This window comes from Arachis ipaensis, chromosome B10 (genome assembly GCF_059453495.1).
Source record: "Arachis ipaensis isolate K30076 ecotype BB chromosome B10, ASM5945349v1, whole genome shotgun sequence".
NCBI lineage: Eukaryota > Viridiplantae > Streptophyta > Magnoliopsida > Fabales > Fabaceae > Arachis > Arachis ipaensis.
Window position 1 is genome coordinate 98077206 of NC_142435.1, and position 26554 is coordinate 98103759.

The 26554-nt window shown below is 34.9% G+C and overlaps 3 protein-coding genes across 8 annotated transcripts; 2 read left to right on the forward strand and 1 right to left on the reverse strand.

Annotated features, from left to right (window-relative positions):
- The first annotated feature begins 1930 nt into the window (after nucleotides 1–1930).
- Nucleotides 1931–8126, forward strand: LOC107622626 (RNA polymerase II degradation factor). 6 transcript variants are annotated; one of them, XM_088508802.1, is made up of 16 exons: nucleotides 1931–2462; nucleotides 3012–3062; nucleotides 3145–3375; nucleotides 3741–3839; nucleotides 3954–4009; nucleotides 4182–4293; nucleotides 4379–4558; nucleotides 4876–5145; nucleotides 5467–5679; nucleotides 5753–5956; nucleotides 6038–6163; nucleotides 6343–6633; nucleotides 6719–6817; nucleotides 7056–7570; nucleotides 7644–7676; nucleotides 7810–8126. In XM_088508802.1, coding segments are annotated over exons 1-16 (2628 nt in total). In that variant the 5' UTR covers nucleotides 1931–2315; the 3' UTR covers nucleotides 7811–8126. The 6 variants fall into 6 exon arrangements, with proteins under 6 accessions (XP_088364928.1, XP_020968629.1, XP_088364918.1 ...); XM_021112970.2 differs by having other exon boundaries at nucleotides 1932–2462; nucleotides 3139–3375; XM_088508792.1 differs by having other exon boundaries at nucleotides 1936–2462; nucleotides 3139–3375; nucleotides 7644–7721.
- A 935-nt stretch (nucleotides 8127–9061) lies between these two features.
- Nucleotides 9062–11304, reverse strand: LOC107622032 (uncharacterized). The gene is made up of 4 exons (XM_016323967.3): nucleotides 11124–11304; nucleotides 10420–10496; nucleotides 9633–9756; nucleotides 9062–9546 (listed from the first exon to the last, which is right to left on the reverse strand). Exons 1-4 carry the CDS (start codon nucleotides 11172–11174, stop codon nucleotides 9148–9150), a joined length of 651 nt encoding a protein of 216 aa, XP_016179453.1. The 5' UTR covers nucleotides 11175–11304; the 3' UTR covers nucleotides 9062–9147.
- Nucleotides 11305–11552: 248 nt separating this feature from the next.
- LOC107624257 (ABC transporter A family protein) lies at nucleotides 11553–13309 on the forward strand. Its single transcript, XM_021112972.2, has 2 exons — nucleotides 11553–11750; nucleotides 13060–13309. The coding sequence occupies exons 1-2, from the start codon at nucleotides 11628–11630 to the stop codon at nucleotides 13153–13155; spliced, it is 219 nt and encodes a 72-aa protein (XP_020968631.1). The 5' UTR covers nucleotides 11553–11627; the 3' UTR covers nucleotides 13156–13309.
- Nucleotides 13310–26554: the final 13245 nt, after the last annotated feature.

Here is a 26554-nt window from a genome sequence, read left to right on the forward strand (position 1 = left end):
ATGGTTAGCTACCAGGACGTGTCGGGTTGGCTATATAACCAACAGATGATATCATCAGCCACTAGGGGCAGGCATGCATCATATGCATTTATGTGACATTTTTTGGGTGTGCATATTATACTTGGTTTGCCTATGTGATTAATTGCTAACTGTTCTACTTGCAATAACTGTTTGTTTGTGCTTGCATCTTCCTACTTGTGTTTGCTACTGGGACTCTGTTGGACTGTGGTAATTGGTTGTTGTTGGATTGTTTGGGCCTAGGGCCGTGGTTGGAATGAGATGAACTGATGGTTGATTTCGGTTTTGTGTTTCTGGTTTGGAATAAAATATGAAAGACTATTTTAGTTCAGCACAGATAAACCGTTTTGAAAGGCTCTTGAGTTTTTGAGAATTGAACTGTTCCTCTTTCAGAAAAGGATTTCAGATTTCTTTTTATTTATAAACCGTTGTTTTTGAAAAGAGGCATAAGACGGTTATTAAGGCTGAATTTTATTGTACAAGTAGCATTTTTCTTAAAAATTTTGTGACTTGTGAGAGAATGAAGGGGAGGGGGTTATGTCGTTCTGCTGACTGTTGGGTTTTGTTTTGGGCCTCAAAATGGTGCCATTTTGAAAAGGGAGTAGTGAATTGGAGAGTTTAAAAACCGGTCTGTTGATTCAGCCGATTTTTTAAATGATTTTTTTATAAGAAAATGGGTTAATCACTAAAAATGTTTTCGAATTATTCAAATAAAAATGCATCTGAATTTTATTATTGACAAAAATGTCTTCAAATAATTTAAAAATACAACAAAAATATTCAACAGTAAATATATATTTTCAAAAAATATCTTAGAAATTGAATTTTGATATTATTCTTTACAAGAATGATTAGAAAAATGAAATATTATTATTCTTAAAATTTGGTGACTTTTTTGCTGAGTATATCTTTTTTTGTAAGTTTTTAAAAGTATTATTAGTTGTTAACAAAAAAAATTATAAAAAATATATACTTAACAAAAAATCACCAAATTCTAAGGATAATAATATTTTATTTTTTTTAATTTTACTTACAAAAAACTTGCATCAAAATTCAATCTCTAATGTATTTTTTGAGAAATACATATTTAATGTTAGATAATCTTGCAAAAAATCTAATATTAAATATATATTTGTCAAAAAATACATTAGGGATTGAATTTTAATGCAATTTTTTGTAAGAATGATTAAAAAAATAAAATATTATTATTCTTAAAATTTGATAATTTTTTTGCTAAGGATATATTTTATTGTGATTTTTTAAAAGTATTATTGGTTGTTAACAAAAAATTACAAAAAAATATATACTTAAAAAAATCACCAAATTTTATGGATAATAATATCTTATTTTTATTATCATGTTTGTAAAAAATTGCATCAAAATTCAATCTCTAAGACATTTTTTGAAAATATATATTTATTGTTGGGCATTTTTATCGCATTTTTAAATTATTTGAAAGCATTTTTGTCGATAGTAAAATTTAGATGTCAGTATTTAAAGAATTCGAAAACATTTTTGGTGGTTAACCTAAAAAAATTTTGAAGCTCAGTTGAATCGGTCAGAGAACTCATTTTCTCCTAACTCGATCCTGGCTTGTCTAATTCGATTTTAGAATATTGAATTTAAGGTTGGATTTTAGGTGTTTAGGATGAATCCGATGAAATATTCGGATCAAGTTAAAGTCTCATCAAACCCAATCCCAATCTGGTCCATGCACACTTGTAGCTCATATTGTGTGTAAATGATGGACCCAACCCAAAAGCCAAAAAGCTCTGGAAATCTTTTTTATTTTGTGTTTGGGCTGAAATCTTGTAAGCCCGTTCTTAAGCTTACAGATAATGAAATGGGGCTTGGCCCAATGAAAAGGGCCCAAATAAGTAAGAGCGTATGATCCACGCCCGAGAGGGAAAGCGTGGGGGAGGGAGTTCAGATGGAAGCAGAAGCAAGAAGTGAGAAAATCCCTATAAATTGCATCGGCACCGTGCCGGTCGAAATTCGTCACAGCCAATCATCGTGCCACTCTCTGACTCTCATCACGCAAAAGAAAACACACAAGACTCTCACTGTTGTTTAGCTCAACGCACTTTAATCATCTTCGTCCCTCCAAAACCCTCTCAATCCCCCTTTCTTCTCTCTCAATTCCCCTATTCATTCTCCGTTCACTTTTTCTTTCGCTCTCTTTTCGATCTCTCAAATTCTAGGGTTAGGGATTTCTCCTTTTTCTTCAATTTTTTTTCTTCGACTGAGAGTCACCCGCAGGGTGCAGACGTGGGGGCACCCTCGCGATTTCTTCTTCAATGGAGGCCACGGCTGCCGTTGCCGCTGCCGCCAACGCCGCCGCTGCTGCTCGCGGCGCCTCTCTCCAGTTACCGCCACCTCCATCACGCAAGGAATGGCGTGCTGTTTCCGAGCACCATCATTCGTCGAGAAACCCTGAGGACGAGGTACTGATGTGGTGTGCCAACACCTCGCATTATGTTTGTGGTTTAGGGGAATGATGCTGGAATATGAGCGTTGTTCTAAATCCAAAAAAAAGATGATTCCATCCTTTTGTTTGTTTTGTTGCTAGGGTTTGGCAACGTGTTTTGATGCTGTAGTCCTTTTTTTTTAGTCTGAAAACAGATGTTGTTTGGTGTGTTTCATGGTCATTAGTTTTGGCAAGTGCACTTGAAGCATCTAAGTTCTAAATATTTGAATGTTCGACTTCTAGTTCTTATTTATATTCAGTTGTTTATTATGTTATTTGTTATCGAGGGAACAAGGCCTATACGTTTCTAATGTCTGATAGAATGTTGTCTCATATCAATGTTGTTAAAGGTTGACATAGCGACAGTGCTGAATGCTGGGTTTGGGTTTTGGTCTTGGTTTTTGTCAACACCATTGCTGGGCTTGATTGCCTTCTTTGCGTATGGTTGTGTGTGGTGTGAGAACTTTTATCACTTTGACTGTTTGTTATTTGTTTGATTGATAATGGGCATATGTTTGGCATGCAGGAGCTAGACAACTCAAAAGTAGGGCAATCGGATGAGAGAACCATTTATGAGGTAAGGTGATGACTTTAGAAGCTGCTTTTATTTTAGGAGTTAAGAACTTGGAGATAATTTCCACCTGTTTTTCAAGGTGCAGCAAGGAAGAGAGCCTCTTGATGTCGATTTCTGTTCGATAACAGTGGATGGAACAATAGACAATGATATTTTGCAGCAGCAGATTCATGGTGTTGTAAGGCAAAGACAGGAATTACAGCAAATGGAGATCGAACTGAAAGCTCAAATGATTGCTAGAACTGAGATAATGGAAATACGAAACACCTATGATGCTCAACTCAAAGAACATGTTAACAATGCCAGTAAGCTTCAGGTGCGAGTTTAAACATCCATGTATCTTATGTGTTAATACTAGTGTATATGCATTGCAAATTTGAGCTTAGGTTATCCTTACACAATTTTTTTTTTATTTAAATAATGCTCTTTCAATGTTAAAAAAAACGTTGTTGTAATCATGTTTTCAATTTTTATGTATTATTCAAGGGCTATTTTACAATGCAAATTGTAATCAAGTTTTACATTGCCAATAGTTTAACATAGATTCCATTTTCCCTCAGAATTTAAAAGTATCATTCTTTTGATTTTGATCAACATTTATTTTTTTATTAGCTTACATGTTTTTCTTCTCATGATGCACTAGTTGATATTCTGCTCTAAAACATGTTTAACTGGCTGCAGGAGCAACTTTGTGAAAGGGAACGTACAATTCATGAATTGGAAAGGAAAATGGAAGAGAAGGAAAGAGAACTGCACACCATTAAATTAGACAATGAAGCGGTTTGTTGTGATTCTTCTTTCCTCACTTTTTTATATTTTACTTTTTCCGGTTTATAAATTATAATATCGATACATATTTTTCACATATGCTGCTTGCTTGTATTTTTATTTTAGGCATGGGCAAAGCAAGACCTTCTTCGTGAGCAAAACAAAGAGCTAGCAACTTTCAGGTTTTCTTTGCCTTCTCTGTATATACTTTGCTGTCATGAAAAGATACATACCTGTACTCTTCCATGTGTATGGGAGCTCTCGTGTTTTTAGTTGGAAAAATGACACATTGGTTATTATACAATCATGTTATTCTCAACTTTCAATATGCTTCAATGGATAAAATCTTTGCAGAAGGGAGCATGATCATTCAGAAGCTGAAAGAGCTCAGCATATGAAACAAATACATGATCTTCAAGAACATATTCAAGAAAAAGACAGGCAGCTTATTGATTTGCAGGAACAGGTAGGTTGCTTACATTGTGTTCTTTGTTTCTATGATAAAAGTTTATTAGAAAAGCTGCTGCTTTACATTTCTCTGTGATTTCCAGCACAGAGTAGCTCAAGAGACCCTAATGTATAAAGACGAACAATTGAGAGAAGCCCAAGCTTGGATAAACCGTGTTCGTGAGATGGATGTTTTCCAATCAACAACAAACCAGACATTGCAGGCTGAATTGCGGGAACGTACAGAGCAGTATAACCAACTCTGGATGGGTTTCCAGAGACAGGTTTATCAGCAATCCCTTTGCTTAAAATATTTTTGGTTTTGTGTTCCTTACTTCCTTTTTTACCGACAAAATGTATTATTTTGTATTTTTGTTTATTCAGATTGACATTGATGAGATGCATCTTTACTATTTAATTTATACTTTTTTGGTTTGGTTTTGGTGTATATGCATTATGGCATTTGCAGGCATTGCTGAAACAGAAGATTGTCATTCTTTCAATATTCTCTATTTATAGTAGTTTCTTCGTTTTTAGGTCCATGTTTATTCACTTTAAATAATTTGGTATGTTACTTTTGTTTTTGGGTTGGTGGCACTAGTTTGCGGAGATGGAAAGACTTCATTTGCATGCTATCCAGCAGCTACAGCTCGAGCTAGCTGATGCAAGGGAGAGGAGTGGCACTTACCACGAGGACTCACAAATGTCCCAAATGAATTCAAAAAAGAATGTAACTCAGTTTGGACAGGAAAATGGAAACCAATTCGACTTGAATGGAAGCAATGCTTCAGGTGGAAATAATGGTCTTATTCCAAATGAAAGCTCAGATAATATTCCTCCATTTGCATCTAGTGGCAATGCTTCGGTCCAGGTTGGATGCCAAAATTTCTAGCTTTAAACTGCTAGTTATTTACTTCCTTTTCATCTGTAGAATAAGTTGATCTTTGTTATGTGATTGTGTCAATTGAAATATTCTATATATCAGAGATTTCTTTTAATGCTATGTCCCATTATTTATCAGGAGGCTTAAACTTTTGTTGACTGATGAACATGTATGCTCTCTTGTCTATTGAATGTTCAGAGTATGATAGATGATAGATAACACGTTTTCACAATAGCGGTTGGGATGAAAATGGAACTGTAATAATATTTCGCTTTTGACATTTGATTTTCTGATGGATTTATATTGTAGACTGATCATGTTGCTGGTGTCGCTATGGCTCCATCCTCCCTACTTGTGCCACCTTCATACCTTCCACCTGGCCAAGTGACTGCATTACATCCGTTTGTCATGCATCAACAAGGAGTGCCAAATTCAGTTGCATCACAAGTTCCTCAATCACATGTTGGCCACTTTCACCCACTGGCAGCATTGTCACCTATGCAGCAATGGAAAAATCAACAGGTATTGACCAATCCAAATATTTGGTCATTTGTACTTTTAGCTCTTGGCTTTACAGGTGTATTTGTTCCTGCAGGCTGTCTCGGAGGGTTCACAGGTATCGATGCAGGATGATCCTTCTGCATCCCAAACTGATCAGAGTATGATGAGATCCGATGCTAAGTTTAATTATGAAATGCCCGTTAATGGACAAGCTCTTCATGGAGACTATTTGGATGCTCACATCCACCAAAATGAGGAGACTCAATCTGTAATTTCATCTTCTACAGCGGAAACACAGGTTTGCTAGAAGTGAAATTTGTTATTTACTTTGCATCATGAGTTCTGTAAAATACTGACAATTAGTGTGTACTTTTTGAAGGTTCTTCAGTCAGTTGATAAAGGCCAACATGTTGCTACCCAACAAGACCATAGCTTACGTCAAATTTCATCACAGTTCTCCGATGCCTTAAGATTGAACTCTGTTGACTCTAATGGTGAAATTAAGGTTAGACGATACATTTCTTGTTTGAGCTGCGTTCAAATTCTGTTTGTCAAACCTAAGGATATATTTAAAGCAAGTCATTGTTATTTGATTGCGATCGCAATTGCGATTATGTGAAGATGTCTTTGTGCAAGATACTGTTGTAGATGAGGAAATTAAAGCCAACTTTTTCTGCTGTGTAGGATAAGAATTCTGTGACGTTACCTAGTGAGGGACATGACCAAGTATTGTTGGTAGAGGCAGCAAGTTCTGCTGGAAATGCATCACCTGTCACAGCCCATGTAGTTCACAATGATATGGTACATAGCAACATCACTGATTCAGTCTTGCCTGAAGCATTCTCCTCCACTGGCCAGACAGCATCAACTACAATTGCAAAGCCTATGGAAAGTCCTCTTCTTGATGAAAGATCATTGCTGGCTAGTATTGTTCGCACTATTCCAGCTGGTGGCCGGATTCGAATCAGTTCAACAGTTAGTGAACAATAATCACGACTTTTAAATGTTGTATGTTTGGTTTTCTATCCTGATGAAAATTGCATTTATGTTTAAAACACAGCTCCCTAACAGACTGGGTAAAATGCTCGCTCCTCTGCATTGGCATGATTACAAGAAAAAGTATGGAAAGCTGGATGATTTTGTTGCTAGCCATCCTGAAGTAAGCACATAAGTATTAAATGCCTTGCAGCTAGAAATAATCAGCCAGAATTTGACAGAATTCAGTTAGATTCAAGTGTGGTTGGATGAATAAATTACACTAACCAGGGAGCAAAACACGTGCAAATAAATTCTGTCAAAAGTTCTGGCATTCCATAACTTTACTCGACTTGTCCAGCATAGTGGCATATAATCTACTTTACATACAAGCTGACAGATTTTTGTTATGATAATTTCAGTTATTTATGATTGAGGGTGACTATATTCAGCTTCGCGAAGGAGCACAAAAAATGGTAGCTGCCAATGCCGCTGTTGCCAAAGTTGCTGCAGCAGCTGCAGCATCATCCCCTCATTCTTCATATATGCCTACTGTGGCTGTTACACCAATGGCTAACACTTATCGCCTGAAGAAAGTTCCTTCAGTTGATTCCAAAAATATCAAAACTGACAAGTCTTTTCAGGATTATGCTGTTATCTCTTCGAATATGGGTGATGATCCTCTAAAATTGTCAGTAATGCAGCATCAGCAATCAAATGGTGCATGCTTTGGTGTTGCGGGAGGCCTTTCAAATGTTAAAATTTTGACCAAGTCTAAGGATTCTCGGGAAAAGGATGGCCCATCTGTTCAGTCTGGTGTACAATTAGCTGTTGCCAATGGTGTAACCCTGGACCGAACCAGTGTGAACAATGCCCAAAATTCAGGCCCGGCAAATGGGAGGCCAGTTTCCAATTTTGCTTCAAAACAGCAGGCCAGGTTTGCTGTCCTATCTCAATCTGTGATGATTACCTTGAGCACTGAAATCTTGCTAATTATGTTTTTATGACAGGGCAACTGGTGCTGTCTACCATTCTCGAAGATAGTGAGTGTTCTTACTGGTGCTTAATATGATGAGAATGGTATTGTGGTGTGTACCATTCTCACTATCTTCGGGTTTTTAATTGTGTATTCAATATATGCTGTGTTTGTAATTTTTATTACTATTGTGATGACAGGAAACGTCAGAGAGGGAGACTATGGTGTCTCGTGGGTGCGGATGAAAAGAGTATGGTGATACTTATTGGGTTTTGTGGGAGAATTTTTTTTGAAGCATGGACGGAGCATTCTACTGTTCCGATAAAATCGATATTTAAAATGTGGTCCTGTCTCCATTTTCTGTAGTTAATTTATTTCTCCTGCTATATCATTTTGGTGTGCTTTCATTAATGTGGGGCCTCATCCTGGGATATTACTGCGCACACAATTGCATCGCATAACTGCGATTATTTTTGTGAATGCTTGAAAGATTAATGGACAGTTTATTTAATTTTCAGTTTGCAACCCCTCATTTATCCGTACAAATGTTATTTGTAGTTTAAGAAACTTATTATGAATTTTGGCGAAATATATTATTTTTGAATTTGAATTGTGCAGCGAGTTTAATAAACTTATAATGATTCGGTGGATTTTGCAAACGTTTATTTTGGCGGATTGAAATTTCAGTTTTTAACCCAATGAATCTATAGACTATAGTCTAGTAGGGGTTCAACTGTTTAAGGTATTTGGCCAAGGAGATAGTTCAAATGAAATAGTTTTCCATCTTTACTTAAGAGGTTTCGAGTTTTACTTTTAAGTTTTAACTTCAAAATGAAAAAACTGTTAAAGGTATTTGAATCATTTGGTGGAGTCCCGCCAATGTTGTTAGGTTCATTTAGTTTTTAACTTGGGAATATTTTCGGAAATGGAATTGATATATATACCTATTGTGACCTCTTTGAAATAACTTATTAAATATATGTCGTACTAGTTATGTATTTTCATGCATGATTTATGTTTTGATTGATTTTGTCGGTTATTAGTCCTAATACATGCAAAATTAGCAAAACTCCTCAAATTACTATGTTTTGGATAGACATATGTTACGAAGTTAACTTATTTGTGAATTTTGGCTGAACCTTTTTGGTAGAATGCGATGAAATGCATGATTACCACGTGTGTAGAAATATAATTCAGTTTAAAAGGAAAGAAAAAAGGAATCTACAATTTTCCACGTTGCTTCCGTCTTGTTTACCCATTTTTATGCCAGTTGAATTGGTATCGAGGTAACACTTCACTGAGTATATTGAAATTTAAAATAAAATTATGGATATTAGTGTCTCTTCTGTTTTTGGACTGGGGATATTCGTGTTTAATATGCAATACTCACTAAAGAAAAACACTTACAAAAAAGCATATTGTATTCCACACTGCTTCCATGTTTTTCACATCTACTCAGTTAGATGTACCCCACCAAAAAAAGGAAAGAACAAAAAACTATTCTAGGTTGGTGTTCAAGAGTAAAATATGATACATTTTTATGATCTAGTATTTCCAGATGGTGACTTGGCTAGTGACCAAACAGGACTAAGATCTGATGAGGCAATATGGTTGGTTTCCGGCATATCTGAGAGGTTATTCAGTCTGGTTTGGGCCTGATAATACCCACTGTTGCTGCTTCCTCCAAACATGAGTTGTTGCTGTTGCTGTTGCTGGAAGAATGCTGGGATCTTGTGTTGCTGCTGCTCGCTCATCTGAAAAGCCAACTTTGATGTTGAAAGGTCGTTCTGCTGTTGTTGTTGAGACATTGCCATATGATGTTGCTGCTGCTGAAGATGATTGTCATTCATATCAAAACGCAAGTTTAATGTAGAAAGATCTTGCTGCTGAGACGTTGCTACATGAGGATGCTGCATGCCTTGCCCTTGCCCTTGCTCCTGTTCCACAGTAAACCGTGATGGATGAGAGCTATACATAATCAGCAAAATAGCGAGCTAAGTTTAGCAATTCAAAGCTTGACAACCTGAGGGTGCATCTGGGGTTGCGGCTGTAATTGTGACTGCGACTGTGGCAGAGGTTGAGGCTGAGGTGCAGCATCTGCAAGTTTGGCTAGATATGTCAAGTTGTGCTGAAGCTTCGCTAGACATCTGTATCAATGTAAGCCAGTTGAGAAGGGAAAATTGATTCAAGATACTTTTGCAAGTTGCAATACATTCCAATGACTACAATTTTTATCATATGCAAAGAAGCAGCATGTAAGGTGTGACAACAAAATAAATAAATAGATATGAGTTGCAAGACAATGTTGAGAGCTCATTGTTTAAAGCTACATCTGATAACAGACACGCCATCTCTTAAATAGAATTGTAGCCTCTTCTTTTACTCAAAACTCCCCAGGTATTACTCAAAATTCTTCCCATATTAATCCTTGTCTAAATCTTCTGAGTTCCACTTCATCGGATTATATGTTCTGTAATCTAAGATATACTTTGGTAGTCGTTTCTCTCAGGTAAGTAAAGATTGAAATCTATCAACTGAAACACAGCTTGCAATAATGCATATGCTAATGGCCTTACAAAGTGATTCACAAGTCACAACCCCAGAGAGGAATTGAAGGTTTCAAAGTTGCCAGAGAGTAGGTATTCAAGAGAATGCAGAAGTATATAGAAAGTGCTATGTACCAAAAAACAATAGATAATGTTTTAGATTTCCACGAGAGAAATTTAAAAGAAAAATGCAACTGAAACCACTGGGCACCACCAAGAAAAAAAAATCAGTACAGAAGAGAGGAAGAAACAAGGGCTACTAACTGGGAAGCTTCAGCAAACTTCCCCTGATTTTGACCATCCATTGTTGCCATTATCAGCTCCTTATTCTCCTCCAAGTACTGTCCCAAGTACAAGAACAAAAAAAAAAGGGAAAAAGAAAGAGAGAGAAATGGTAGTTATATATAAGAATATAAGATAAGCTGACATAGACTCTAATGAGGACTGTTTCAATTAAATATGAAAACTTTTCAAATGCATTATACACTGGCATGGCATTTGACCGAAAATTCTTTCACCCCATAATCCTAAGAAGATGCTGATGCAGTGATGCCTCATGGGTTAGAGAAAGGAATAAGCACAAAAAAACACCACACAACACCACCCCCATAATGAATGAACTCTACAAAGTAATCTCACAGAAAGCAACTTACATAAATAGTGTTATGATGTTATCAAGTACATTTGATTCAATAAAGAAGGAAAATTTGACGATAGCAGGAAGCAAAATAAATAACTTAGGGTACAAGGAAAGAGAATGACGTCAGCACCATAAACATCTGAATTCTGAGGCTATTCAATGAGCATAAATCAAACAAGAAAAGTTCAAAACAATAAAAAGATGACATTTTTATAAAACCCCAATCCGAGATAAGAAAAATGTGCGGAAACAAATCCAGAACGTTAAACATCTTGATGTGAAACGGGTAATGAAGCAGAGAAATGATTGATGGGAAAAAAGTTGCCACCTTTTGGATCATCTCTGTTGAGAGTGGAGGTGAAGGATCACCGTTGAACATTTTCGATGTTAGTCTTCAGAAAAACACCGAAACCCTAACCCTAGTTGCTCCCCCACAGAAATCAAATCAGTATACGGAAGAAGCTCAAATCTTGCAGTGTTTTCTGCGAATGTGAAGGGGAATAGCGCGTTTCTACGAACACAGCCTACGTTATGCTGCAATGTGCAACGTCTTCAAAACGCATTCGGCCAACCTGATTCCCAATTCTAAAACAGTACAGCCCAAAGTCCATTACCATTATCATACTGCCCATTAATGGGCTTGTTATTATTGGGCTTTTAGGCCCATAATTTGAATCAAGCCCATTTAAAATGAAAATAGAAATAAGAGTGATACAGTGATGCTATCTATTTTTTATTAACAAATTAATTAATATTTATTGCGTTCTGCGTGCGACTGTGCAATTGAGTGACTGAAAACTAAGAGAGAAAGAGCGAAAGGGAAAGGGGGAAAATGGGGTATGTGCTTCGAGTGAGAATGGCTTCGTTCTTCAGCGGCGCTGCAATTGCCTCGTTTGCAGGTTTCTATATCCTCCACAGGGATTACAAAATTGCACACGAATCCTTTGCGAACCAGGTACCTACATCCAATTTAAGCTTTTTCGATATATTTGGGTTTCAAAGGAATACTGTGATTGGAGAATTCATTTTTGTAGAGACTCTGGTTGCAATTGTTTGGTTCTTATTGTGTTCATAGTTTGGTTCTCTGAATAGTGAATACATACATGTAAATCTATTATGCAATCTGTTATAGTGAACCGGAGAGTTAGAAATTTCCAGGTGCGTGGGGTGGCCTTTCATTTGTTCGAATTTTCGATGATAAAATGCATAGCCTTTATTATAATAATGGTGTGATATGCTTTGATATTCGGACATAACTTCTGGGGAAATTGAATGGACCTAGTTTTCTTATGGACCTTAGATGATGAAGAATGAAATCTAAAATAATTAATCTATTTATCCTCCGTTATGTGATTTGGGTGTGAGTGGCAAATACCAAGGTAACAAACTCGAGAGTTCACCTATACTCCATAGCTCGGATCTTAAACTCGTAGAGTTTAGGGTTCACTTGTAAAATCATAAATTTGATTTTGAGGCCTAAACTAGCTTGGATCATGAGTTAACTTGATGTTTCATACATAAGCTTTTGGAGGCATGTAAGTTTTCTTAATGACGGATCCAGTGGGAGATGCAAAGTATCATCGTTACTTATTGTTGTCTCTTAATGAATGTGTTATGTGACGGGTTAACTTGTTTGCTACAAGGTATTTTAGATTTCTTTATCTGAATTATTCCTCCAAGTTAATTAGAGTAGAACACATCAAATTGATCCATTGTTGTCGTCAATCCTAGTTTTACTGTATTTATCCTTTATTCTCTTATGAATGTGGCATTCCTGGTTCGCTACCAGTTGCTGATTTAGATTACCAAATTCTGTTTTATTTTATTTGTTCTTTCTATCTTGTGTGGCAAAGAATGGTCATAACTCCTTAAAGTTTCACATGATTCTCATCCTGCCTTTCGTGCTCCTTAGGTGGGTATCGATTGATAAGCCCGTGTCCAGTGTCCAATGAACCCAATTGTTGAAATTCAGGATACCCTCATTTATCTTCTAAAATTTATTAAACATGGGGGCGTTGTTCAATTGCATGACACAGTTTCATAGTTAGCTCTGGAATTTGTGATAGCAAATCTTTAAACATGCTCTTTTGATATGCAAGAGTTAGTGTTTTCTGTTTCTCCTATAAATTCGGCTTGCTTCATCTTCTCTCTCCCTTTATGTTCTTGCATTGAAGTTTATAACATAAGTGAGCTTTCTAAGAAAATTGGATTTGGAATTTCAATGCACATTCTAATTGATGGCTGAGATTTCTGTGCTGTTGCAGATGAAAAACCTCCATGAATCACTAGACAGCCGAATTTCTGCCTTGGAGAAACTCAGACAAACTGAAAACTCAAAACAGGTGGAAGCATCAGAATAGGCTTCCAAACTGAGCCATACATTGTAGTTAATTGTTTCGATAAAAAAAAAAAGGAAAGAAAAAAACATTGCTTCATGTACTACTCACTATGAAATGTGGCTTTTGTATGTTTAATGTTGTCAGCAATAAGTTATACTAACTCATTTTTATGGCACCTCATCTAGCTGAAACATTTTAGTGTGAAGATTGCGCATCAGTTCTGTATTCAAATTATTAGGGGTGTCCATGGATCGGATCGTATCCGCAAATCCGCGGTAAATATCCGCATCCGATCCAAAAATTGCGGATACGATTCTATCCGCAAATTGATCGGATCGGATCCAATCCGATCCGCACTCTTTGCGGATCGGATCGCGGATATCTGCTCTACATCCGCGTATCCGATCCGCGGATCCGCATTATAATAATTAAAAAATAAATAAATATATATATGTTTGGTATTAGATTTACTTGTTTGTATGTTTTAGTTAGTAATTCTTATTCATATATTGTATTATTTTATTTTTGTTATTTAGAGAGAGTTTGATTAAAAATATTTTAAGAATAAATAAGTTTAAAAGTATGAAAGAAATATTTTTATCGAATTTTTTTATATAGAAATATGATTAAAAAGAGAATGTTTAATTATGCGGATATATCCGATATCCGATCCGATCCGATCCGCAAATGTGTGGATCGGATCGGATCCGACACTAAAAAGTGCGGATATCACATCCGATCCGATCCGATGAAAATTGTGCGGATCGGATCGAATTTTCGGCCATATCCGATCCGATCCGCGGACACCCCTACAAATTATATTTCGGAATTTGGATTATTTCTGATCTTAGAGCATTTAGTCTAATCGTAATTATTTGTCGTGATTAATTAATATGTAACATTGGTGGCATTAAAGTTTAAAGTTAATATTCAAATTTCATGTTTTGTGGCTGGAGATGAAAAAATGAATATATATTAGTATATGATACATTTCATTTTCTACTAGAGTTTGTGTTAAAAGTCTTATTCAATTATTGTGACTCTAACATGTAGTTTAATAGATTTTTTTTATTAATGTGTCATTTTTTCTTAAATTTATTATCAAAATGTTATATTTTTAACTAATTATCAGATGTTTTTTTTTTTTTTTTTTTTTTTGTTATAGTAACAATTAATTTGTTATTTTATTTTTAATTTGTTTATAGTTAGGGCTGGCAATATGTACCCTACCTGCGGGTACCTAATCCGACCCCACCCGATTGGTTTGGGTTGCCAACCCGATCCGCAGCGGGTAGGGTAGGGTGCGGGTAGGGTGTGGGTTGAGCCTCAACCCTACCCGACCAACCCGCACTCTATATATGTTTATGTTATACACTTATATAAAAATATGTTTTAAGTAGATGTTGAATCAAAGACCTCTCACTAAATGCAAAAGATCTTTAACCACTAAAAAAAAATCAATTATATTTTAAATTATTATCAAGTTATATAATAATCTATATTTTTTGTAACCCGCAGGTAGGGTCGGGTACCCGCGGGTTAAGAGCGGGTAGGGTTAGGGTTGAGATATTCTCAGCTCGCGGATAGGGTTGAGTTTATATAAAAATCTCAACCCGCGAGTAGGGTTGGGGTTGGATCCAAACCCTACACTATCCTACCCATTGCCACCCCTATTTATCGTAATATAAGAGTGGATAATTTATTTTTAAAGTATATTTGGGATTTTTTTTTAAAATAAAATAAAAAAATGTTTTACTTGATACAAGTTCGTTGTTCCCTCGGCGAACTTTAGCATTTTTCACAAGTTCGTTGTATTCCTAGGCGAACTTTGAGTCGCCTCTTTAATAAAATCTTACTGAAACTCGTCGGTCACAAAAATCACTACTAGTATTTCATTCTTCCTTTATTTTTCATCTTCTCTTTATTCTGTGCAATGTTTGAAATTTTATTATTGTCTATTCACTATAATAGTGAAATAGTATATGATTAAGATGGATCTATTGTATTTAGTTCTGCTCAACCGACTTAAAGTGGAAAGTCTAACAATATTGAAGAATTTGATAGTGCACGTCATTGGTCAACAACACACGAAGAGAGTGAAAAAAATCTATTATAGATATTCGACGGAAGTAGATAACACTTTGTTTTACGAAAGGTATATTCGTACTATTCATAGATTACAATTGTTATTATTACTTTTTTTTTTATAATTTGACAAGGTTTTATGCTTTTTGTAATAAAGTATCGATTACGCGATGACGAGGACAAACGTCTTATAAGGCTCTAGTACAACCGTTGGACAAATGTTTCATCTGCTAGAATTATTTATTTTTCTAGTTGACTTGTGTGGAGGGACTTCTATGGATACTAGTGATGATACCCCTTTACTTTAAGTGGGGAAGTTAGAAGAAATATTAGAAGGACGATGGTTGACCTAAATATCCCACCTGAGGGTAGTCAAGAGGGGTCAACATATATTCACAACGATCAAAGTAGATCTAACCATCAACATAATAGTTCTCTAAGGAGGTGTGGAGAATCAATTTGGTTACAAGGCGTCATACATAAAAGGTTTAGCTTGCAAAACAGAGAGTCATTGTTAGGATATATGAAGATTGGAAGGAATCATACAACGATCTTTCTCGTTGGTTATTTGCAATGCAGATGTACTTACCTGGTAAAATTCATTACCTTGTCTTTACTTATAGCTTAATTAATTAATAACTAATATGTTCTAACAACAAGGGTCATTTAGATGCCTGAGTGCAACTTGTAACACAACCTTGGCCTGCTGTAGTCATAGTGTCATGTTTCATCGGGTGTTTTGGACATTCTCTCCTTGTGTTAAGGCTTTCAAGCACTGTAAATCACTTATTTCCATTGATCGCACCCACTTATATGGTAAATACAGAGGTACTTTGCTTATAGCTATTGCCCAAGATGGTAATTCAAACATATTGCCTATTACATTTGCACTGTTCGAAGGTGGCACAAAGGAGGCTTGGTCATTTTTCCTTTCTTATTTGTGGCAACATGTGACACCTCAGCTAGGTCTGTTAGTGATTTCAAACCAGCACAAATCGATTGATGCTGCGTTGAACGCTGATGGAAGTGGATGGAAACCAGTGCATGCCTTCCAAGCCTTTTGTGCAAGACATATTGCTGCCAACTTCATGACGCACTACAAGAATAAGGACTTGAAGAAGGTGCTTTTTAACACGGCGTATTCGAAGTCACATAGGGAATTTGCTCATTTGTTTTTTGTCGTTTGAAGGGCGAGAATGTCACAATCACAAACTGGTTAGAAGAAATGCCAAAATCACAATGGACACAGTATGCAGATGAGGGTCGTAGGTTTAGGCACATGACAACAAATATCTTTGAGTGCATCAATGCTACGGTGAAGGCAATTTGCAATTTGCCCATTGCTGCTCTTGTCAAGTTGACCTATTTCCGATTGGGTAAACTTTTTAAAAGAAAAGGTTCAGAGGCTCAAGCACAACTTCAAGTGGGCGTTGAATTTTCACAGATGTTGATGAAGGCTATCAAGTTTAACTCGAAGCACATGAACACCATAAATGTTTACCAGTTTGATCATTTTAGGTCCAATTTCATTATTGAGGAATTAGCAACTGTGCCAGGGTACAGGCAACATAATTACCAAGTATTGTTCAATAAGGGTAAGTGCGACATGGGTACTTCCAAGCTCTTCAGATTCCGTGCTGTCATGTGATAGCAGCATGTTCACATGCACAACTTGATTGGAAGGCTTTTGTCCACCCTGTGTATCGCATGGAAACTATCTTCAGTGTTATAAATCAAAGTTTAGGGGTCATGAAGATGACTGGCCATCATATGTGGAACGATATCCTAGATGAGTGGGTCAGAATATGGTGTCCAGTCAACTTGTTGACAGATACCAATAAACATGATATACACAAAGAAACATGATTTAATATTCAAATGTAAGTGTCAAAATATTACTTACATTAGAAATATCGATGCCATTGAAGACATGCCTCTATTGTCAAAGCCTCGTTTCTACTTTATCATTAAGTGGCTCTAACCCCACCCACCTATAATATCACGAGTATTTAGAAATCACACAATTATAAAGATGAACTTAAGAAATAATAAACTAGAACACATAGGGTAAGGATACCTCTTAATCAGTAGAAATCAATGCTGGTCAAATCCCTTGGGTCGAGGGTATATGATAATATCCCCAAGAGAGAAGTAATCCACAACATCAACTCATGTTCTGCTGCCTATAGTCTGTGGCATGGCACATTTGGTGGTGCAGCTACATTAGCACAGCTGAATCCCATGATAACTTCTCACATCGATTAAGGTCCTCCAATAGAAGCAGCCACCTCATGTGAACGCGAACGTCAGTCGCGTCTGGAAACAGAATCCCACCAATAATATGCATGATATGTCCTTTGGTGTATCGGAGTAGGTGCTCCTCCGTCAGCTGAGCCTCTAATTGTCCACAAATAGTATCACGAAACCAAGTGAGATTGACAGTCCACTTGCTCTGTAACTATCTATCATTGGATCCTAGTACAACACCTAATAGCTACTGATAGAGGTTCTCAATAGAACGTCTATCATAGAACTGCTCTCACCCACCGATGAAGTCGTTGACTGGGTCTTTATCAATGTTGAGTCCCAACTAATACGCCTCGTCTTGTAGGATGATAGTCATCTTCCCACAGGGCAGGTGAAAAGTATGAGACTCAGGACACCATCTCTCTATCAAAAGAGAGACCAGTGCCCAATCATGGTCTCACTCTAACATATATGTCACATGCTCAAATTCTACGCATCTAAGGTGTGTCCTGGGGCAAACGTGGTAGTAAATTCCTTCTTGTACGTAAAATTCGAAGACCCTACCAAAAGAATCATTGAGTCAGACAAAATGGAGGCCACAAGTAATAAGACAAATTTTAAACATATAAAAGACATAAGTTATAAGGTATACCACTCAACCAAGTCTGCCAGCAATATGGTAAATATGATCGTCTATAAAGAGTATCCTCATAACTTAACATATTTTGCACCACCAAACTACACTATGATAAAATAAATTAGAATAAAATAATTTTTTTATCAAATATATTGAAAATAAATCTAAATACCTAAACCATAATTTAATTCTAAATCATAATTAATTCAGATGAAATATTAATCTAAATACAATTTTGCATTAACTAACATCTATTAATCTCCTATTATAACTATATGATCATTTGACATTATCTAATACAATATGCTTAATTTAAATATAAGATTATTTATTTTAACTAACAATAAAATACCATCTAAACTAACTATATGATCTAATTATCAAATTAAATAATTATGTTAAAATTATAAACTAATAAAAGAATAAATTAACTTAAAAAAAACGAGAGTTGGCGAATTACAAAGATAAGAAAGCCGAAAAGAATCAAAATAAAAAGTAAGAGAAGAGAGGATGGAAGTGAAAAGTGAAAAATGGTGGACCACGAATTTATATATTTGGGCGAATTTACTTGAAGTTCGTTGAGGAGAACCGCGAATCTTATGAAAATGACAAAATTTGTCGAAGAAAACGGCGAACTTACGCTAAGTGCAAAAACAAAAAAATCTAAAAAAATAAAGTCAAAATAATTTTTTAAATAAAATAATTTTTATTTTATTTAAAAAAATCATGTATTAAAAAAAAAATCCGGTTTCATATAAAAAAAAGACATAAAGAAGAGGAAGCATGTATAAATATTGATTTCAAAAATTTAAATAACAAAAAATAAAAATAAATTTTATAGTGTCTATAATTTATGTTTAACTTATTTTTTATAATAAATTTTAAATATTTAATAATTATTTATTTTTATATTTTTAAAATTGAATATTAATTTTTAGTTCTTTTTAATAAATTAGAGTTAGACACTATTGTTGTAAAATAAATAAAGACGATATATTAACTAAAGAAGTATAAATAGAAGCTTCTAGCATTAATATAATTAGATCAATAAAGATAATTCATATATTGATATGTAGTAACGAAAAGAGAGAGAGAGAAACTATTAATATTGTATAAAGAGAGAGAATGGTGTTTTATTGCTTCTGTGTGTGTAACCCCTTTACCTCAATACATGTATTTATATGCACACAAAGTTTACGTTTTAAATTTCATTAAGTTTACTTTATCCTAAGAATTTATTTCTTTTAACATAGGGAAAATGTGCCACTCATAAATGGGCATCCATCATCCTTATCCATCCTCGTCACAACACTTTCCCTTGGATGACCATTTAGGATTATGTCTCGTTAAAACCTTACTAAAGGAAAACCCAATGGGAAAAAACTTTAGTGAAGGAAAAAGAATACAAAATCCTTTGTGATGGGGACTGCCTCATTAAAAACCTTGTCAAGAAAAACCCAATAGGAAAAAACCTGACCAAGGAAAAAAGAGTACAGTCTCCCCCTCTTGTCGACATCATTTAACATCTCGAAATCAGGACATCTCAATATAATGTACCAATCTTTCAAAGGAGGATTTTTGGGAGTGACTTTGTAAATAAATCTGCCAAATTGTCACTTGAGCGGATCTGTTGGACATCAATTGTCCCTTGATTTTGAAGATAATGAGTGAAAAAGAATTTGGGAGAAATATGTTTTGTTCTATCACTTTTAATATATCCACCTTTATGTTGAGTAATGCATGCTGTATTATCTTCAAACAGGACTGTTGGAGCTATCTTATGGTCAAGTAGTCCACATGATAATAGAATATATTGAATCAAACTCCTGAGCCAAAAACACTCGCGATTTGCTTCATGAATCGCTAGTATTTCAGCATGATTGGAGGAGGTTGCTGCTATCATCTGTTTCGTGGACCTCCATGATATAGATGTACCACCATATGTGAACATATATCCTGTTTGAGATCTCCCTTTATGTGGATCAGACAAGTATCCTGCATCTGCATAGCCAACTAGTTGTGACTTGAATCCATAAGGATAAAACAATCCCATATCAACCGTTCCACGAAGATATTGAAAGATTTGTTTGATTCTATTCCAATGTATTTTGGTTGGAGAGAAACTATATCTTGATAGTAAATTCACAGCAAATGATATATCGGGTCTTGTATTATTAGCAAGATACATTAGTGCTCCAATGGCACTAAGATATGGTACTTCAAGACCAATGATATCTTTATTTTCTTGCTTAGGACGGAATTGATCCTTTTCCACATCCAAAGAGCTTATGATTATTGGGGTACTTAATGGATGTGACTTATCCATATAAAATCTCTTCAAGATCTTTTCTATGTATGTTGTTTAATGAATGAAGATCCCATTTTTTGTGTACTCGATCTGTAGGCTGAGACAAAATTTAGTCTTTCCAAGATCTTTCATCTCAAACTCTTCTTTTAGAGTTTTTTTAATTGTTAGAATCTTTTCAGGAGTTCCAATGATATTTAATCATCAACATACATAGCAATTATAATGAATCCAGATACAGATTTCTTTATGAAAACACATGGGTAATATCATCATTCTTAAATCTGTTTTTGGCCAGATACTCAGTAAGACGAGTATACCACATTCGTTCAGATTGCTTCAGACCATATAAAGATCTTTGCAATTTCACTGAGTATAACCCTTGCGAATATTCATTGAATGGTTTAGATATATTTAGTCCTTCAGGGACTTTCATATAGATATCACGATCTAATGAGCCGTATAAGTAGGTTGTACCACATCCATTAAATATAGTTTATGATATGCAGATAAACCGACCAAATAACGCAATGTTATCGCATCCACTACAGGAATACGTTTCTTCATAATCTATACCGGCCCTTTGTGAAAAACCTTGTGCGACAAGTCGGGATTTGTAGCACACAACTTCATTTTTCTCATTTCGTTTTCTCACAAATACCCATCGGTATCCAACAGGTTTTACATCTTCTAGTGTACGGACTACATGTCCAAAGACTTCACGTTTTGCAAGTGAGTCCAACTCAGCCTTCATGACTTCTTCCCATTTTGGCCAATCATTTCTTTGTCGATATTCTTCGACTGATCTTGGCTCAAGATCCTTACTATCATGCATGATATTTAATGCCACATTTTATGCAAATATTTCATTGATAATTGTCTTATTCCGGTCCCATTTCTCTCCTGTAAAGACATAATTTATCGAGATCTCGTTATTTTCAAAATTTTCAGGTACCTGAACGTCTTCTGCCGTTAAAACTATATCAGAATTCTGGACAACTGCAGGTGTCTTTACTATGTCTTTTTCAATAGGAATAGTATTTACCTCTTTTCTTTTTTGAGGATTTTTGTCTTTGGAACCAACAGGCCTGCCATGCTTTTGGCGTGAATTTGCTTCGGTGGCAATTTGTCCAACTGGGACATCAACTCGAATCGAAGCATTTTCAGCCAGCATATAGGATTTAGTAATCCTTTTCGTATCAGGAAATGCATCAGGCAATTCATTTTCTATTCTTTGCAAATGTATAATCTTTTGAACTTCTAGTTCACATTGCCCTGATCGAGGATCTAAATGCATTAAAAATGATGCATTCCAATTAAGTTCCTTTTCAGGAAGCTTATTCTCTCCCCCTAATGTTGGAAATTTTGATTCATCAAAATAACAATCCACAAACCGAGCTTTAAATACATTTTTAGTTTGTATCTCAAGATGCCTCACTATAGAGGGAGAATCATATCCAACATATATCTCCAATTTTCTTTGGGGTCCCATTTTGGTGCGAAAAGGTGGTACAATGGGAACATATATCGCACACCCAAATATTCTTAAATGGGAAACATTTGACTGCTGGCCAAAAGCTAATTGCATAGGAGAGAACTGATGGTAACTCGTTAGCTCCAAACGAATAAGTGCTGCGGCATGTAAAATAGCATGCCCCTAAGCTGAGGTTGGAAGATTTGTTCTCATAAGTAAGGGTCTAGCAATCAATTGGAGGCGTTTAATAAGTGATTCTGTTAATCTATTTTGTATGTGAACATAAGCTACTGGATGTTCAACACTTATTCTATTAGCCATACAATAGGCATCAAAAGCTTGGGAAGTAAATTCACCAGCATTATCAAGGCAAATTGCTTTAATTGAATTTTCTGAAAATTGTGCTTTTAATAGAATAATTTGAGCTAGAAATCTCGCAAACGTTAGGTTGCGAGAAGACAATAAGCACACATGTGACCATCTCGAAGATGCGTTTATTAGGACCATAAAATATATAAAAAATCCACATGGTGGATGAATAGGTCCACATATATTGCCTTGAATCCTTTTCAGGAATTTAGGGAACTCAAATCCAATCTTTACTGGTGATGGCCTTAAAATTAACTTCCATTGAGAACATGCAGCACAACAAAATTCACTAGATTTAAGAATCTTCTGGTTCTTTAGTGAATGTCCATGGGAGTTTTCAATAATTCTCCGCATCATGGTTGTTCCCGGATGACCCAATCGGTCGTGCTAAATTATGAATTAATTTGGGCTAGTAACCTTCTGGTTTACAATGGCATGTGATTCAATTGCACTAATTCTAGTATAATACAATCCAGATGAAAGTGTGGGTAACTTTTCTAATATAACCTTTTTATTTAAATCATGAGTTGTGATACACAAGTACTCATGATTTTCCTCATTCATTGTTTCAATATGATATCCATTTCAGCGAATATCTTTAAAACTCAACAAGTTCCTCAGAGACTTGATAGATAATAGTGCATTATTTATTATAAATTTTGTTCCTCTAGGAAACAAAATTATAGCTCTTCTGGAGCCTTCTATCACATTGTCCGAACCAATAATAGTATTAACATATTCTTCTTTTGGCACAAAATGGATAATATATATTACTTTTGAGAATGGTGTGCGAACTTGCACTATCCGCAAGGAAAACATCTTCACTATATGTCCTTTTCATTCTCTTCAAAGACAAATAATAATAAAATGAGTAGAAATATCTACGCAGTAAAATCATTTCCTTGATTGAAAATATTTTTCTAAGAAGTATAGTATAAAAATTTTATTATTATTAGCACATTCAGTAATGTTGAAATTCAAATGCATAAAACTTAACAAGAAGTTTCTTACATTATTTATTCACACAAACACTTAACGAACACACATATTAAACTATTCCATAATTGATTAAATGACCAATATTTTTTTCAGGATTCTCAAAGAAATCAGATACATCATAATGAGTGGTGAAAATTTTAACATCATTTGAAACAAAATTTGTTTCCTTTTCTTTGTCGTCTTTTTCCAAATATGCTTGATAAAGATCGACTAGGTGCCTTGGGGTACGACAAGTACGCGACCAATGCCCCTTTCCACTACAACGGAAATATTTATCCTCAATTAATTTATTTTGCCCAATATTTCTTTATTTATCCCATTTCTGGTGAGATCCTTTCTTGTGAATATAATTCTTTTTCCTTCCATAATTTTTCTTGTTACCAAAATCTTGCCATTTACCTCTTCTGGGGTTATGATTTGCTGCATTTGCTTCAGGAAATGGGGCGGCGCTAGCTGGGCGTGCTTCATGATTCCTTAAAAGTAACTAATTTTTGCGTTCAACAACAAGAAGGTAAGAAATTAACTCAAAATATTTTTTTAAAATTCTTTTTCTCGATACTGCTGCTGCAAGAGCACATTCGAGACATGGAAGGTCGATAAAGTTTTCTTTAACATATCGGGCTTGAGGAAGTATCACCGTCTTTTGATGATTGTACCTTTCTTCAAGGTCTTTCCACAGATCTGTAGGATCTTTTAATGTGAGATATTCATTTTTCAATCATACGTCAAGATGACGACGAAGGAAAATCATAGCTTTAGCTTTATCCTTCTGGGATATATTATTTTCAGTTTTAATGGTATCTCCGGATCTATTGAATCAAGATGGATTTTAGCATCTAGTATCCATGATAAATAATTGTTTCCAGATATATCAAGAGCATTAAATTCAAGATGAGAGAGTTTTGAGATAATAAAAATTTGTTACCTGGAGTCTTCTAAAATTTGGTTAGAGTCTCGTACTGATAACGTGTTGTAGAATAAATGACGATATATAAACTAAAGAAGTATAAATAGGAGACTCTAGCATTATTATAATTAGCTCAATAAAAATAATTCATATATTTATATGTAGTAACAAAAAGAAAGAGAAAAACTATTAATATTGTATAAAGAGAGAAAATGCTGTTTTATTGCTTTTGTGTGTGTAACTCCTTTACCTCAGTACATGTATTTATAGGTACACAAAATTTCCATTTCAAATTTCATTAAATTTACTTTATCCTAAAAATTTATTTCTTTCAACATAAGAAAAATATGCCACTCATAAATGGACATCCATCATCCTTATTCATCCTAGTCACAACAACTATAATAATCACCAAAATAAAATACCCCACATCTCCAGCTCTGAAGAAAATTATTCCTTCCCATTTTCTTCCCGCGGATCAATATCTGAACTAGAGTCTTATCCTTTTTCATTCGGTCCTATCTGAAAGTCTGAAGCTCTGAATTCGGAATAGTTTAATACTTTGTGTTTTTTTGGATCTTGAATAGTTTAATACTTTAATGAGAAGAATCCAACCGAATAAGGTCAAGGAAATGGAGCTAGTTTTATAACACACTTTATCTTTGTAGACTTAAAATCTGTGGGACCTAATTGATGTTTTGTCACAATTAATTGACTTGCGATATTCTAACCCATTTTGAATTGGATCAGCGAGGGAATGAAAAGTTGGATTGAATGTTTAATATTATGGGGCCACAGTGTCCATAATTTAAACAGCTACCTCCTTTTGGGCCTTTCTTAAAGACCGTAACGTAATGTACATAAAGAAAAGCCCAAAGAAAGGGCATAGAAGAGAGAGAAAAACCCTTGGTGCCCCCAAGAGGACAAGACCTTAATCTAGTAATTATGATCTTTGCTTTGTAATGGTACACTTGGATTTGAGACTTAGCTGAAGCTAATAGTGGATGAGGATCCTTAAAAATAAAAAATAAAATTATGGTGCAATATACAATGCAGAACTAGATATTTTCATTAAGATATAGAAAAATGATAACGTACTTAACGTATATTCTTATAATAACAATTGTGTTAATTTTATAATGTAAAAACTAGAGAAGCATTATTAAGCTGTACACATTGGGAAGCGAAAGAGTATGATTCAATTTTCTAGGAAAACAAAAAAGAAAATAATGTGGATGGGACCATGTGGGTGGATAGTGGCCATCCATATTGACAAAATAGTAAGAGTTATGGCCGCTTCCCTGCCGGGAAGACATACATGTTCTAAATTTCTATCAAAATTATAAAGAAAATACGATTTATACAATTCGAATTCATCAAACAATCAATCATTTTTCGTTAATAAAAGTTGAAACTGCACTCGTTGTATAAAAGAGCGTTTTAATAAAAATCGTAATTCTTTGATAATTTCTAGAAAGCAAAAAAGAAAACGACGGAAAATGATTGCAAAGTCGGTGTTTCCTTGGCGGTGGTAGCTTTGGAATCTGCAATTAAAGGACAAGAGGGGGCAGAAAAAATTAGATGAGATTACACATGTTCCTTCCTTACCACTTAGCAGCCCCTCCATGCTCCTTCTTATTGTTTTGGAACATCTCTGTTCCTCACTATCAGACACATATTATAACTACATTAATCATTTTTAATTCTAAATCCTAATATTCAATTCTGACATTAAGATTTGCACCAATCATTCTTTTTTGATACTACTCTTCTCAAATACTAATAATAAATCTTTCCTCAAGATTAAACTTCCCAAATCCCTAGAGAGCATGTTGCATCTTATTAAAATAGTTGTCATTTTTTTTCAACAATTAATAAATTTACTATAGTTGTTACTTTATATCTTAAGTTAATGTTTTCATTCATATATTAATCATTTTAATCCAACTAGCCTATAAGTTGTTGGAAAAGCGATATTTTCTGAAAAAGATGAGAAACGAAATTCAATTTTCAGAACAATATATATTTTATTCAAAGCGGAGAGAAAAAGACAGAACAGTAAATATTTATTTCCCTTGCAATTTCATCCCACATTATTTTTAGGATAATGGTATCAACAAAGAAATGAAAATGATTTGCTTCCATGAGAGGGGGGTAGGAGATAAGAGTGGTTGTTGTGAATACTTAGCAAATTGCAGGTACTGATGTCTGATGGGGACATCATGTTTGTATTCTACAGCTGTCACCCCTTTTCAATTTTCTCTCACATATTTCTATACATCATTTTAAAGTATATTTATAATATAAAATAAATTCGTTAACTTTATTTTATATAAATATATATAACGGTTATTTTTATATAAAATTGATAAATAAAATTATTAAATAATTTAAAAT

What these genes read in the sequence shown, in the direction of transcription:
- LOC107622626 (XM_021112970.2), top strand. Translation starts at nt 2,316, where the DNA reads ATGGAGGCCACGGCTGCCGTTGCCGCTGCCGCCAACGCCGCCGCTGCT. An exon ending in CTTCTACAGCGGAAACACAG is followed by an intron (nt 5,957 to 6,037) that starts GTTTGCTAGAAG and finishes TACTTTTTGAAG; the next exon opens with GTTCTTCAGTCAGTTGATAA. An exon ending in ACTCTAATGGTGAAATTAAG is followed by an intron (nt 6,164 to 6,342) that starts GTTAGACGATAC and finishes TCTGCTGTGTAG; the next exon opens with GATAAGAATTCTGTGACGTT.
- LOC107622032 (XM_016323967.3), bottom strand. Translation starts at nt 11,174, where the DNA reads ATGTTCAACGGTGATCCTTCACCTCCACTCTCAACAGAGATGATCCAA. An exon ending in CAACAGAGATGATCCAAAAG is followed by an intron (nt 10,497 to 11,123) that starts GTGGCAACTTTT and finishes TACTTGGGACAG; the next exon opens with TACTTGGAGGAGAATAAGGA. An exon ending in AACCCCAGATGCACCCTCAG is followed by an intron (nt 9,547 to 9,632) that starts GTTGTCAAGCTT and finishes ACTGTGGAACAG; the next exon opens with GAGCAAGGGCAAGGGCAAGG.
- LOC107624257 (XM_021112972.2), top strand. Translation starts at nt 11,628, where the DNA reads ATGGGGTATGTGCTTCGAGTGAGAATGGCTTCGTTCTTCAGCGGCGCT. An exon ending in ACGAATCCTTTGCGAACCAG is followed by an intron (nt 11,751 to 13,059) that starts GTACCTACATCC and finishes GTGCTGTTGCAG; the next exon opens with ATGAAAAACCTCCATGAATC.